We start from the raw sequence: 16,071 nt of genomic DNA, 5'->3' as shown, positions 1-16,071 counted from the left end.
TAAACTTAATTTTTTGTGATAAACACAGAGATTTGTTATTTTCACCAGAACTTCAGTTTCAAAATGGCATCAATTACTTACATGCAAAGCCTCCTGGGTTCCCATGACTTTGGCATAGTATTCACATATTTTCCTTTTCCTATTAAGTAAAAAGTTGACAGGTTAGAAATAACAGTGATTCCTGAGTCTCTTAAAGCGACTCTGTACCCACAATCCCCCCCCCCAAATCGCTTGTACTGTTGGATAGCTGCTTTTAATCCAAGATCTGTCCTGCGGTCCGTTCGGCAGGTGATGCAGTGTTTGTCCTCGGCCGGGGCTTAGAATGTGTATGCATTAGGCTGGCACACCCTCTCTGTCCCTCCTTCCCGCCCTCCTCATCATTAGGAATGCTCCAGGCAGATTGCTTCCTATTCATCACCTGTGTGAATGCTTAACAAGGGCTGAATCGTTAAGGCACCTGTGCAATGTTCAAAGAGAAAATGTTCCAGTGGCATTCCTAATGATGGAGAGGGTGGGGAGAAGGGACGGAGGGGGTGGTGCAAAGTTAGGGCACAGATACTCCTGTTGGGCACGGGGCTGCAAGTTTAAAAGTTGTTTTTTAGGACAATAACTGCATCACCTGCCGAGCGGACCCCAGGACAGATATAAGATTAAAAGCTGCTATCCGAAGGTACAAGCGGTTTGGGGGGGGGGGTCAGATTTTGGGTACAGAGTCACTTTAAGATGCTGTTGTAGTATTTAGAATCCTACCAGGATTATAGCTAGAAAACACATCTAGGGGTTACCTGTAATCTCAGTCCTTAAACATTTAGGGTATGTTCACAATGAGGAATAGACGAGTATTCAGTGAGGAATTCGAGACGAAAGTTTTCTGCTTGAAATTCCTCACCTATTCATCTCTGGCAGAATAGGAGCAGAATTCGAGCGGAATTCAAGCAGAAATTCAAGCAGAATTCAAGCCCTATTGACTTCTATAGGATTCCTCTAGCGGAATCCGCCCAAAGAATTGAGATATCAATTCTTCGGATGGGTTCACACTGAGGAATTCTCGCGGATAAATTCCGCGGAATTCCGTCGCCTGTACGCGCACACGGCCGCGCGCCTTTCCGCCGGCTCCATAGACACCGTTCTATGGGACGGCTGATTCCGCCAAAAGAATTGTTACGTCAAATCTATTGTTCTACTAATATAAACTCACAATACCTCTCTTCCTTGCTCAGGTTTGCAAATAATGACGCTTTCCTTGACAAAATAAACCTGTAAGAAAAAAAATAAACTAAATAAAAAATGAATGTACAAAGGAATTTTTGGATCCCCCACCCCTTTTCTTTCTACAGACACAAAACTTTTGTTTTGAGCTATTTGACGGCCGTCATTTCGTGCCCAAATAACGGTTGTTATTACACAAATAACGGACATTGTTTTGAAAAAATGCCTGTTATTTGGGCACTAAATGATGGCTGTCAAAAAAAGTCAGTCAAACAGGCAAAAAACACATATCACCTCTTAAACCTTGTTGCAGACCTAGCACAGGTTTTCATGGCAATGTTATTTACTGACAGCAGTACTTTCTTCTGGCTGGATAATGCTCCATTCCACTATGAGAATATTATTCAGGGACGGCTTAAAGAATATGACAAGTTTAAGGGTTTACTTGGCCTCCAAATTTTTCATATATGAATCTAATTAAACAGCCAGTCAAAAGTTAAATTACATTGTGCCCCTAAAAACTCACGACTATAAGGAACTGCTGCTAGGTGCTAGCTATTATAGGACTTCAAGGGTATTATTGAGCCAACTCTTTGACTGTTCAGAGCCGGACAACCTATGCAATATTAGTATTAAGAAAGTGTAACTGTCATATTAAATATGTTTGCAGAAACAAGCGATTTTAACCCCTTAATGACGGATGGCGTACATTTACGCCATCTGAACACCAGGCGAGTCAGAGGGGGGCCACGCCGCGACCCCGCTCTGAACTGCCGCGATCCTGACTGCTATCTGCAGCCCGGGACTCACGCTAATTAAGACCATTAAATGCAGCTGTCAAACATGACAGCTGCATTTAAAAGTCTTTTGTGGGCCTTGCCATGGTGTCTAGTGGATATTTCCCCCCCCCCCTCCCGCCAGCAATGCGATCGCGGAGGAGGGATCCCTTCATCTTACCGGCCCGGTACTCAGGGTCACAATGATGCTGATCCCGGCTCTGTTTTCTATTGATCTGGTCTGCAGCAGACCAGACTAATAGAGCACCGATCTAATGGATCGGTGCTGTATTAAGTATACTACACTGATCTCTATGTGTCAGGGCCCCAGGGAATAAAGACACAGGACAAGTGGGCCCTATGGCTAACAGCCCCCTACACTGTCCCTACCTACTTGCAGTGCAGGTCCTAAATGACCATCCACAACTGGGCGGCGTTCCCTACGCTGCAGTAAGTGCAAACACAAAACAAGACGAGACAAACTAACAATAAAGAATAGCCAGCGGGCAAGGTTGGCAACAAACGGGCAGCAGAAGTACAGAGTCAGAATCCACAAGCAAAGTCAAGGTCATGAAATCCAGGTCAGAAACACTAATAAACACAGAATGGAGATACAAGGAAAAGGTACAAGGAACTATACGCAATAACAGAGAGTAAACAAGGTACACGGTGAAACAGAAGCTAGAGACAATAACCAGGTAACTAGAGGACAAGGCAAGGAACACTGAACCAAAAGACAAAGGCAAGAAACAAGCAAAGGGATCAGGAAAATAGACAATAGGGCAAAAGGCAAGATCTAGCAGCACAGACTAGCTGAACAAAGCTGTCAAGAGCCCAGACTGAAGGAAGGGAGAAGCTTATAAGGGAGCAGAAGTCCCAGACTCCAAGCAGATAGGCTGAGCAGGAGAAACACACAAGAGAAACACCAAAAGCCAGAGGAGAAGAGACCTGTCAATCACAACACAGCAGACACAATCAGTAAACAGACCACAGCAAGGAAAGTGCAGGGGGAACTAAGAAAAACATGGACCGGAACACAGATGACATAAGCAGAAAACACAGTAAAACCAGGAACGGATCATGGCCAAAAGCGCAGTCTTTGGTGCAGAGGTCGAATCTTCGCAGCAGAGGGTGGTACTGATGCCTTTTCAGGCGCGATCATGACTATGAGAGATCAGTGTAGTCATATTAGAAGTCCCCCAGGGGGACTTTTAATTCCTGTATAAGTTTTTTTTTAAAAGTGTCTTTATTAATTAAAAAAAAAACAACCCTCCCCTAATAAAAGTCTGAATTAACCCCCTTCCATTTACAAACAAGTTTTGTATTGCTGCGTGCGTAATCACCCGAACTATTCAATTATCCCATTCCTGATTTCACAGGGTAAACGGTGTTAGTGCAAAAACCCGCCAAAGTGCAAAATTGTGCATTTTTGGTTGCATCAAATCCAGAAAAATTGTAATAAAAAGCCATCTGCAAGCGAGGTGCAAAACAGCTTTTTGGGTACAGAAGGGAACTCTTTTGCCTAATAAAAACTAGTGATGAGCGAATACTATTCGATGGAATATCTATTCGATCGAATAGTAAGGTATTTGATCTATCGAATATTATCGAATAGTTCGCAGAATATTCGATAAATATTCGATAAGCGTTCAAATCCCCCAGCTTCCGGTTTTTACCTCCAAGTGGTCGAATAGATGTTTTTCAATAATCGAATACTTGTTCCCATAGACTGTAATGGGATCGAATATTCGAATATTCGGGAGATGTTCGAATATTTCACTATTCGCTCATCACTAATAAAACCTATTACAGAGTTTCCTAAAATTGCTTGTACTATTGATATTTATTGATTTCTTAAAGATGACATTTATATGACAGTGACGCTTTAATGTTATGAGTGATCAGTGTATACAACCTGTAAACTGCTCTGTTATGATAATAATAATAATAATAATAATAATAATAATAATAATAATAATAATAATAATAATAATGCAATAGTCTTGGCGTATGTGGGTTCTGTCACTTTAACCTATACTTCTGTGTCCTATCATAATGACTACTCATTTATCCATACCCTATTATAGCCGGTACAGAACCATCGGGTTTAGTGTCATCCAGCGTGAATCCTATTGGTGTATCTTCATCTTCAATCATCATACATCCACAGTAGCCTTAGTAGATGGAGAAAGAGGTTAGTGTATTATGAATGTCTGTATTTAAGTGATACATAAAGTATACATCTAAAGTAACTCTAACAAAGATCTCCTGGCTAAAAATATGGTGTCGTATGGATAAAAGTTTCCGATACAGTATATCAAAACTTTACTCATTCAGTCTACTCATTGTTAGTCTTATGCTGTGTTTACACGTAGCGATAATTCGCCCGATCGTACGATGAACGATTTCGAAGTAACAATTCTTTTTTATAATGATCAGCGTTTAGACGGAACAATATATCGTACGGAAAAATCGTTTTGCGATCATTTTGCGATCGCTTAAGCCTATCTCGCACATAGGTTTAATCGGTAAACTAATTTTTTGTGAACGAAGATTTAAGAACATGTTGTAAGATCAAAATGAACGATTCCTCGCTCGTCGTTTGATCGTTCGCTGCGTTTACACGTACGATTATCGTTTCAATTCGAGCGTTATCGTGCAAATTCGAACGATAATCGTTCCGCATTATATGAATAAATAGAGTGAGTCCCAGTGCACACACAACAGACACTGCCAGATTCCAAGAGTCTGGTATATTTGGATCACTAAAGAATAAAATGTTGCGCATACTTCCCACTAGTAAAGATGACGGACGTTTTTCTTGTACGGATGTTCTTTCACGGCAAATAGCGGCTGTTTTTTTAATGAACTTTTTGAAATGACAGCCATCATTTTTACCTAGTGAGAACATTGCATGAGACTATGTACAAACAGTGTATACAAAGTTCTATGGGCCTAGGGTTACATTGAGACGTTCAGTAAGTTGCGGATCCACAATTACGGACAAATTTAGACCCCGTTGACTTCTATTGGGCTGTTCACACTGTCGGTATATTTATGGATCCATAATCCGTGCTTTACGAATCCGCAAAAATTACTGAGAAGCCCTAGTTTGGACCATAATTGCGGCACAGATTGTCCCATAAAGGTCTATAGGAACATTGGCAATTTTTTGCGCATCTATCATTTTTCCGGATAAAACTTCCACAAATCTGTAAAAAAAATACGGATGAATTATCATTTTAATCCGTTCCCACCTTTCCCTCTTTGCTGATTTGCAAAGAATTACTGATAAAATACAGAATATTTTTTTGAAGTTTGTGGATGAAGGCTATGTTCACACTACGTCAAGTTCAGCAGAAATCACGTCCGTTGTAACAACGGCCGTGATTTCTGTGGTACTTACGTAGTGCTGCAGGCTGACATGTCAGTTCACAAAATGGAGCGAGCAGCTCGCAATTATTAACTACTGATTAACGCTATAAATATAACCACAACTATAACTATACACTAACACCACAACTATATTACTAAATATAGAAAAATACAGACACATGAAGTTATGGCATACAAGTATAGCAAGTAACCATTAGACAGGCCACAACTATTGCAGCGGCTATTCAATTGCAGACATATTATTTCCCACATGATCCAATCAATACAGGATTTAGCCTTTACTTGAACTGTGGATATAACTTCAATTTATTATTGATTATAATTAATTTACCATCGTTTTATGATTTTTAATATTATTTATATTTATTTTTTTTTTATTATCTATTTACGATATGAATTATTGTTATTAAGATACGAATCATTGATATTTCTGTCTCGCTGGAATGCATTTTAGAACACATTGGCATTGGAATAGGAGACTGTATTTGTCCACATAATACACATAATACACAGACTGGACTGCTGCTATCAGTTCTGGACTCTAAACCACATTTTTTCCCTGATTTGGTGAACTATATTTAGCAGTAACGACCCAACCGTACCATCTATACTCAGATTTATGCAAAAGCCACTGAAGAGGGAACCCATGCGAGGTTCGGAAACGCGTTTGTAAGCTTAGGATTTTATAGACACACTGTACAATGAACAATTCATTTCCAGCTATACCTCCATTAGGACCAGCCTCGGACTGGGCCACCGGGGAGCCGGGGAAACCCCCGGTGGGCCCCTCCCCCTTCCTCCCTATTGGTGGGCCCCTTAACAGGAGGCTTCCCGTTTATTTGCTCAAGGCCCCATATGCCATACATTTCTCCCTGCAGCTGCAGAGTCCTGTCACCTGGTCACTGCCTCTGTATAGTGAGGTGTATGGGCCGGGCAGTGACCATGGTGACAGGCAGCAGTGTAATGTGGAGCGCGGTGTCTCTCTCCTCTCCCGGCCCCTCCCCCACCTCCTCCTCTCTGGCTGCTCAGTGGGGACACAGCTGGAGGGGAGAGGGCCCCCTGCAGCAGCTATGACAGGTGGCCTGTAACAGAAGGCCTCCTGCTGGGTGATGTCTCTGCATGTGGAGCTCCCCCAGAGCAGACAGGCCTCCAGTATCCAGCTCTCCGGTCGGGACAGAAGGGGAGGGCAGTAGGGATTGTCTGCACACACCATGCAGCTCTCTGATCCCTCCACATACATCTCCTGCACACCTGTCCTGCTCTTCATGAAGGGTGAGTGTGCTTATGTGTGTGCAAATATGTGTGTTATGTCAACATTATGTAGGATGGTGTGTAAATGTGTAAGGGCTGAACTGGGAGGTGAAGGTTCTCTCCACTACAGCTAATACTTTTCCCAATATACTATACTAGTGCTATGTGTCAGCAATACAACTACTACCCTCAATATACTATACTAGTGCTATGTGTCAGCAATACAACTACTACCCTCAATATACTATACTAGTGCTATGTGTCAGCAATACAACTACTACCCTCAATATACTATACTAGTGCTATGTGTCAGCAATACAACTACTACCCTCAATATACTATACTAGTGCTATGTGTCAGCAATACAACTACTACCCTCAATATACTATACTAGTGCTATGTGTCAGCAATACAACTACTACCTTCAATATACTATACTAGTGCTATGTGTCAGCATGTAGTTGTATAGCTGTGTCAGCACTAGTATAGTATATTGGGGATAGTAGTTGTATGGCTGACATAGCACTAGTATAGTATATTGGGAATAGTAGTTGTATGGCTGACATAGGACTAGTATAGCATATTGTGCATAGTAGTTGTATGGCTGACATTGCACTAGTATAGTATATTGGGGATAGTAGTTGTATGGCTGACATTGCACTAGTATAGTATATTGGGGATAGTAGTTGTATGGCTGACATTGCACTAGTATAGCATATTGGGGATAGTAGTTGTATAGCTATGTGTCAGCAATACAACTACTATCCTCAATATACAATGCTAGTGCTATGTGTCAGCCATACAACTACAAGTACTACCCCCATAATACTATACTGTGTGTGTGTCAGCTATACTACAGCTACCCCCAACATACTATACTGTGTGTGTCAGCCATACTACTGCTACCCCCAACATACTATACTGTGTGTGTCAGCCATACTACTGCTACCCCCAACATACTATACCGTGTGTGTCAGCCATACTACTGCTACCCCCAACATACTATACTGTGTGTCAGCCATACTACTGCTACCCCCAACATACTATACTGTGTGTCAGCCATACTACTGCTACCCCCAACATACTATACTGTGTGTCCGCCATACTACTGCTACCCCCAACATACTATACTGTGTGTCAGCCATACTACTGCTACCCCCAACATACTATACTGTGTGTGTCAGCCATACTACTGCTACCCCCAACATACTATACTGTGTGTGTCAGCCATACTACTGATACCCCCAACATACTATACTGTGTGTCAGCCATACTACTGCTACCCCCAACATACTATACTGTGTGTCAGCTATACTACTGCTACCCCCAACATACTATACTGTGTGTGTCAGCCATACTACTGCTACCCCCAACATACTATACTGTGTGTCCACCATACTACTGCTACCCCCAACATACTATACTGTGTGTGTCAGCCATACTACTGCTACCCCCAACATACTATACTGTGTGTGTCAGCCATACTACTGCTAACTCTAACTACTTTAATAAAAACAAAAAAAGGGGAAAAATTGGCATCATCGCATGTGTAATTGCACTATTAAATTATCACCTTCCTAAACTCGCATGGTATACAGTGTTTGCAAAAAAAAACAAAAAAAAACAAGTAATGCAGTGGTACCTTGGGTTAAGAGTAACTTGGTTTAGGAGCGTTTTGGTTTAAGAGCTCACAGTTTTTCAAAATTGTGACTTGGTGTAAGAGCTCCCTGTACTGGGTGGGAGGGGGAGTGGGGGAGGGACATGGTCTGCATAGCGGGGTCTACAGCACTGTACTCTGACCCAGGAAGTCTCCCTCACCTTCCAATCATAGCAGATCCACCTCAGGCTGGGGCTTACATCAGGGGACAGGACTGTGGAGGTAATCTCTTCATAGCTGTAAGCCCTCTCTCCCCGGACAGAGCGCTGCATGTATATGCCCACATCTGCCCTGCTCATTCCTTCATGCTCCCTGCAGTCTCTGTCAGCCCTTGTGTTTCCCATCCTCTCCATTACTGTACAGTAATTTATAATATCACATATTCTGCTGTTTCTGAATGTTTGTTTCATTTGTTTTACATGTTATTCAGAATAATAAATCATTATTTTGGGGGTGTGGAACCAATTGTCTGCATTTCTATGATTTCTTATGGGAAAATTTGCTTTGGTATAAAAGAGTGGATTTGGAATACAAGCGCGGTCCTGGAACGAATTATGCTCGTAATCCAAGGCACCACTGTACATGCAAACACGGTACCGAAAAGCTGCAGACCATGGTGCACAAAAATAACTCTCAGACAGCCCTACAGGTTGAAAGATTAAAAAAGTTATGGCAATCAGAATACACCAATTTTGAACAGTCTTAAAATTGGGGAGCATTATATCTGCAGTCAGGGGGGGGGGGCAGCATTATATTGAATTATTATGGGGGTTATATGCTAAGTACCGAAATGGTATCAAGTATCAAAATAAAAAAGTTGTTATTGGTATTAAACTCAAAAATCTGGTTTCGTGACATCACTAATGTATATAATGGCATGCACTGTATGTTATACACATGTGTGATGTGTGTGCGTATATATATATGTGTGTGTGTGTGTGGGGGGGGTGGGTGTATATATGATGTCATGCTTTTTGTGCATTAGGTCCTCCTGTTCACATGACAAAAATGTTCTAAGGGTGCCTTAACACACACTGGATCTGCAGCGGATGATTTGATTTGGAGCCTCTTCATAGAGGGCAGGGAATTCCCACCCACTGGGGGCGGGCCGGTTGACCTCCAGTGCTTCAGCACGGCCTGGTACCGCTGGATAGAATGGCGCCATACACAGGAACCGGGCCGCGGTTCAGGACGGCGCCGTTCTATCGGTGTGTTAAATTCAAGAGGATGTACCTGGTGGTACATCCTCTTTAAAGGGGTGTTCTCACCTGCTAACATGCAGCACACAGCAGTGAACTGAATTTCTGCAGACGAGAAATTCCCTTTAAAAAAAAAAAAAAACATTCTATGCTGTTTGCATATGGTGCCACTAAACAATTGCATATGTGACTGGCAATGTGCATGCATCGTTGGTAACATACACGGGTTTATGCAAAGTCGCTGTACTAATGTTAAAGGTTTGGCGCTGGTTGTGTCTTTGTATGTAGGGTGGGCCCCTAGAATCAGTTTCCCTGGTGGGCCCAAGGTACCCAGTCCGACACTGATTAGGACTATTACAGAATACTAGCATTAGTGATAAACGAATGCTGCTCGATCGAATAGATATTCAATCGAATAGTAAGATATTCGAATATTCGATATTCGTACGAATATCCCGCAAATATTCAATAAATATTCGATAAGCGCTCAAATCCCCCAGCTTCCAGTTTCACCCTCCAAATTGTCAAATAGATGTTTTTCACTAATCGAATACTTGTTCCCATAGACTTTAATGGGATGGAATATTCGAATATCTCACTATTCGCTCATCACTAACTAGCATTACCACCACGGGGCCCCGGCAACAGACGTCCATACATCGGCACTAAGGCCCAGCACTACCATCTCTGTCTATTTAGGTGACAACGAGGCTGCGCGGATGCGCGAAGCAGGAGAGGACCACGAGGACGCGCAGCCAGATGGAGGTAACTGCGACACTGAAGAACATCCGACCGGGAGAGGACGACGGGAGCAGTAAGAAGGCACAAACCACAGTGTGTCTTCTGTACATCTTCCCCAGCAATATGAGCAGCCACTACTTTAACAACTCTCACGTTTACAGACTGGCTGAGACTTACAGTCCGCCAGTAGGATAAGTGAGAACTTCTCCGTTACACTGCATTTTACATTACCAACTGTACAACAGACATACCTTATACAGTATATCAACTATGAACTTTTGACACACTCGGAATTTGTGAATTACAAAAAACCTGTGATCTACACGACTCAGCGCTACATGACCAACTGTTTACAAAAGATTTATTTTTATTATTTTTAACTATGAACTTTTGACACACTCGCAATTCATGAATTATACAGAACTTGTGACCTATATGTTTGAGCGCTATTTTGCACAAACTACTGACATATTTTAGCATATAATTTATTATCAATTTTTTTTTTTTTTTTTTTTTTACAAGGGCCCTTGTCTAGCACAATAAGGGCCCTATTCCACCGGACGATTATCGTTCAGATTATCGTTAAATCGTTCGAATCTAAACGATAATCGTTCGTTTGAAATGCAGTTAACAGTTAACGACCGAACGAGAAATCGTTGATCGCTTTATAAGACCTGGACCTATTTTATCGTTGCTCGTTCGCAAAACGTTCGCATTGAATAAGACGTCTTTCGGTCCTTCGCAATAGATACGAACGCAATAGCGAATAAAAAACGATCGCAAATACGATCATAAGTAATGATTATCGTTCCATGGAAATGAGTGAACGTTTTCAGGTCTTTCACAATAGCGGTCGTTTGAGATCGTTAATCGTTAACAATTATCCGGTGGAATAGGGCCCTAAGACTCTTATAATTCATTTCAACAAGTGATTATTTTATTATATATACTGCATTAGTATTGTCTTACAGCACATTTTACTGTTTATTGTTTACCCACTTTTTATGTCACAATAAATGTTATATACAAGTGTACCTATTCATGCCAACACACTCTTAATCACAGCTTAGGGGTCTAGGCACTTTTCTTTTATTCGTTTATTCTTTCAGCACATGAAATGGCCTAAAATCCTGTGTGGCAACATAGTAGAGCGAGTAGTGAAATATTCAAAAGTTCAAAATTCGATTAGAGTATATTCAATCGAATATCGAATCCCATTAGAGTCTATGGGAAAAAATGGTTGTGACTTGGTGACCTCCAAGTGGTCGGATTTAGGTTTTCAAGTCCACCATGACACCTCAGGAAATGATGCAAACACCTCTGGAATGCTACTGGGAGAACAGGGGAAGCATGCCTAAGCGTATCTTACACGCCAAAACCGCAGTATTACACCACTATCACAGCCTCTCAACAATACACTCCAAACACTCTCAGTATACAGCCATATACCCAATATATATGATTTAAAAAAAAAAAAAAGCCTTCAGGCACCAGAGGTTCCAATGGTTAAAGGGGTTATCCAGTGCTACAAAAACATGGCCACTTTCCCCCTACTGTTGTCTCCAGTTTGGGTGGGGTTTTGAGACTCCGTTTCATTGAAGTAAATGGAGCTTAATTGCAAACTGCACCTAAACTGGAGACAACAGTAGGGGGAAAAGTGGCCATGTTTTTGTAGCGCTGGATAACCCCTTTAATATTATGCACAACGCAAAGCAGTAGTACCAAATTATTTTATTTTTTTTCTTTTGCAGTACCCAGCTGTATACCCCATATCTGAAATTTTCAGCAAGTAGGTACACTACAGCCTATTCCTCACTGTGCACTGCAGCTGCCTGCCTGAACACACTGATGTGCTGCTAGCCAGTTTAATAGCTCTATATATATATATATATATATATATATATATGACACCAATCTCTGCTATCTATAATTTTGACCCTAACAAGGGCTTTTGGGGGTCCCTCCTGCCTAAAATCACCTAACACCTGACTGTCCCTGCTACACACTCCCTCCCTGTCTAGATCCAAGTAGCATCTGAGACGAATCTGAAAACCACTATTATTATACTATGGAAGTCACATGGTTTAGCCAGCCAATGAATGTAGATGCTTTTTTTTTCATTTCCTGTGTGCTCTTGTTTCGAATAGTGTACTATTCAATCAAATACCTATTTGATCAAGCAGTACTCACTCAGCTCTACTAACTAGTATGGTTATAGTTTAGCATTTAAATTATCAGTTAAAGAGAGCGAAGAGAAAAATCAAAGCGACTTGAAATGAGCTCCATCAATTCTAACCAATTAGCTGTGATTAGATGATGGTGTTCAATACTGATGCATTGTTCTCATACAAGTTTTCACGTTATTGACAGGTTCATTGAGTTTTCACGAAATTTAATCTATTAGATTGTGACCCCCCCCCCTCCCCCCGGGTTCCAGAACTAATGAGAGGGATCACAAATTGTTTCCAGCCCCGAGGGATATGTTGGATCTACAGAGGATGAAAAAAATATATATATACATATATATATATATATATATATATATATACTAGAAAATGTACCCGGCGCTGCCCGGGTATAAAGTGTCAGTGTGTTAATTAGATTTGTTCTAAGGTGCCCAGGAGGCCAAGCTAAAGGTATTGTTTCATCTGAGTTAATCAGTGGAATTAGTGTATACCTGTAGTGCATAGTTGGAGGGGTTCTGTATACCCACAATGTATAGTTTTTAGGGGTCTCGCATATCTGTAGTGCATAGTTGGGGGGGCTGTATACCTATAGTGTATAGTTGAGGGAGGTCCTGTATACCTGCAGTGTACAGTTGGTAAAGGTCCTGTATACCTATACTGTATAGTTCGGGGGTCCTGTATACCTGTAGTATATAGTTGGTGCTGTATACCTGTAATGTATAGTTGGTGGAGGTCTTGTATACCTGTAGTTTATAGTTTGAGGGTCCTGGATACCTGTAGTGTATAATTGGTGGAGGTCTTGTATACCTGTAGTATATAGTTCGGGGGTCCTGTATACCTGTAGTAAATAGTTTGAGGGTCCTGTATAACTATAGTATAGAGTTGGTGGAGGTCCTGTATACCTGTAGTGTATAGTTTGGGGTCCGATATACCTGTAGTATATAGCTGGTGGAGTTCCTGTATACCTATAGTATATTTGGGGTCCTGTATACTTGTAGTATAGAGTTGGTGAAGGTGCTGTATACCTGTATTATAGAGTTGGTGTAGGTCCTGTATACCTGTAGTGTATAGTTTTGGGGTCCTGTATACCTGTAGTGTATAGTTGGTGGAGGTCCTGTATACCTGAAGTATATAGTTGGTGGAGGTCCTGTATACCTGTAGTATATAGTTTTGGGATCCTGTATACCTGTAGTGTAAAGTTTGGGGTCCTGTATACCTGTAGTATATAGTTTTGTGGAGGTCCCGTGCACTTGTAGTGTATAGTTTTGGGGTCCTGTATACCTGTAGTGTCCTGTATACCTGCAGGGTTGTATTTACCCGTATGGCAGTGTTATTCAGTCACAGAGTCTCGGTATTGGTCATGTCTGGTATGGGGGTGTTATCCAGTCACACTATGGCGGTATTGGTCAGGTCTGGTGTGGCGGTGTTATCCAGTCACGGTATGGTGGTATTGGTCAGGTCTGATATGATGGTGTTATCCAGTCACAGTATGGTGGTATTGGTCAGAACTGGTGTGGCGGTGTTGCCCAGTCACAGTTTGCCGGTATTGGTCAGGTCTGGTATGGCAGTGTTATCCAGTCACAGTATGGCGGTATTGGTCAGGTCTGGTATGACAGTGTTATCCAGCACAGTATGGCGGTATTGGTCAGGTCTGGTATGGCAGTGTTATCCAGTCACAGTATGGCGGTATTGGTCAGGTCTTATATGACAGTGTTATCCAGTCACAGTATGGCGGTATTGGTCAGGTCTGGTATAGCGGTGTTATCCATTCACAGTATGGCAGTATTGGTCAGGTCTGGTATGACAGTGTTATCCAGCACAGTATGGCGGTATTGGTCAGGTCTGGTATGGCAGTGTTATCCAGTCACAGTATGGCGGTATTGGTCAGGTCTTATATGACAGTGTTATCCAGTCACAGTATGGCGGTATTGGTCAGGTCTGGTATGACAGTGTTATCCAGTCACAGTATGGCGGTATTGGTCAGGTCTGGTGTGGCAGTGTTATCCAGTCACAGTATGGCGGTATTGGTCAGTTCTGGTGTGGCGGTGTTATCCAGTCACAGTATGGCGGTATTGGTCAGGTCTGGTATGACAGTGTTATCCAGCACATATGGCGGTATTGGTCAGGTCTGGTGTAGCAGTGTTACCCAGTCACAGTTTGGTATATCTGTTGTGCCCTGTATATACATGTACTGTATGGATGGAGTAGGGGGTCCTGTATATACATGTCCTGTATAGATGGAATAGGGGGTCCTGTATATACATGTACTGTATAGATGGAGTAGGGGGTCCTGTATATACATGTACTGTATAGATGGAGTAGGGGGTCCTGTATACATGTACTGTATAGATGGAGTAGGGGGTCCTGTATATACATGTCCTGTATAGTTGGAGTAGGGGGTCCTGTATATTCATGTACTGTATAGATGGAGTAGGGGGTCCTGTATATACATGTCCTGTATAGATGGAGTAGGGGGTCCTGTATATACATGTACTGTATAGATGGAGTAGGGGGCCCTGTATATACATGTACTGTATAGATGGAGTAGGGGGTCCTGTATATACATGTACTGTATAGATGGAGTAGGGGGCCCTGTATATACATGTACTGTATAGATGGAGTAGGGGGTCCTGTATATACATGTACTGTATAGATGGAGTAAGGGGCCCTGTATATACATGTACTGTATAGATGGAGTAGGGGGTCCTGTATATACATGTACTGTATAGATGGAGTAGGGGGTCCTGTATATATATGTCCTGTATAGATGGAGTAGGAGGTCCTGTATATACATGTACTGTATAGATGGAGTAGGGGGTCCTGTATATACATGTACTGTATAGATGGAGTAGGGGGTCCTGTATATACATGTACTGTATAGATGGAGTAGGGGGCCCTGTATACATGTACTGTATAGATGGAGTAGGGGGTCCTGTATACATGTACTGTATAGATGGAGTAGGGGGTCCTGTATATACATGTACTGTATAGATGGAGTAGGGGGTCTACCAGTTATTACTGTGGATGTTGTGAGGCAGCTTCCCTAGCAACCATTGCTCCCTGTGAAAATGAAAGCAGTAATCCTATTGGTTGCTACGGCTCCAACTGCCGTGTCTGCTGCAGCTAATTATATCACCTGTGTTTGCAGTGAGGAGATTTTCCCAATCATCTCTATGCGGCGCCTCTCTTTCCCCTACCCCTCCCCTCCTGTACATCTGGCGGGGACGGGAACTTCGCAATAACCTTCCCGGGCACCCAATGTATCTGTGTGCCAAATTTGGGGTCAAACGGTTCAGGCGTTTGGAAGTCTATAGAGGACAGACAGACAGACAGACAGAAGGACAGACAGACAGACAGACAGACTGATTTTTATGATATATATATATATAGTGCTTTGAAGAAGTGCTTACCCATTTTCCTCCAAAAGGCTTCCTTGTAATAAACCATACACTTGATAACAGATCCCATTGGAAGACGATGTATTAGCTGGTTTCTAATTGGTGGCAGCTCTGGATTAAAGTGAATCTTTGTTGTCAGTACTGGTGGTATGGCACTGATGACAAATTTGCTCTAGAAAAAAAAAAATTATTTGAAATGTTTTTGTTTAGTTTTTTTTGTGTCTGCATTAGCTCACCCCTTCCTCCTTTTTAGTGATT

At 42.0% G+C, this 16,071-nt stretch overlaps 1 protein-coding gene across 1 annotated transcript in view; it reads right to left on the bottom strand.

Moving 5' to 3' along the window:
* The window catches only part of LOC138767472 (amine oxidase [flavin-containing] B-like), a 49,290-nt gene that overhangs the window by 8,024 nt on the left and 25,195 nt on the right, over positions 1-16,071 (bottom strand). Inside the window, exons 8-11 of the mRNA XM_069944978.1 lie at positions 15,826-15,985; positions 4,063-4,159; positions 1,204-1,257; positions 82-139 (exon numbers count right to left, since the gene is read on the bottom strand). Coding sequence (XP_069801079.1) covers positions 82-139; positions 1,204-1,257; positions 4,063-4,159; positions 15,826-15,985 — 369 coding nt within the window. The remainder of the gene's footprint in view (positions 1-81; positions 140-1,203; positions 1,258-4,062; positions 4,160-15,825; positions 15,986-16,071) is intronic.

The sequence above is a fragment of the Dendropsophus ebraccatus genome, chromosome 11 (genome assembly GCF_027789765.1).
Source record: "Dendropsophus ebraccatus isolate aDenEbr1 chromosome 11, aDenEbr1.pat, whole genome shotgun sequence".
Taxonomy (NCBI): domain Eukaryota; kingdom Metazoa; phylum Chordata; class Amphibia; order Anura; family Hylidae; genus Dendropsophus; species Dendropsophus ebraccatus.
Note: the sequence above shows the minus strand (reverse complement) of the source record. Positions and strands in the feature narration are given on the sequence as shown.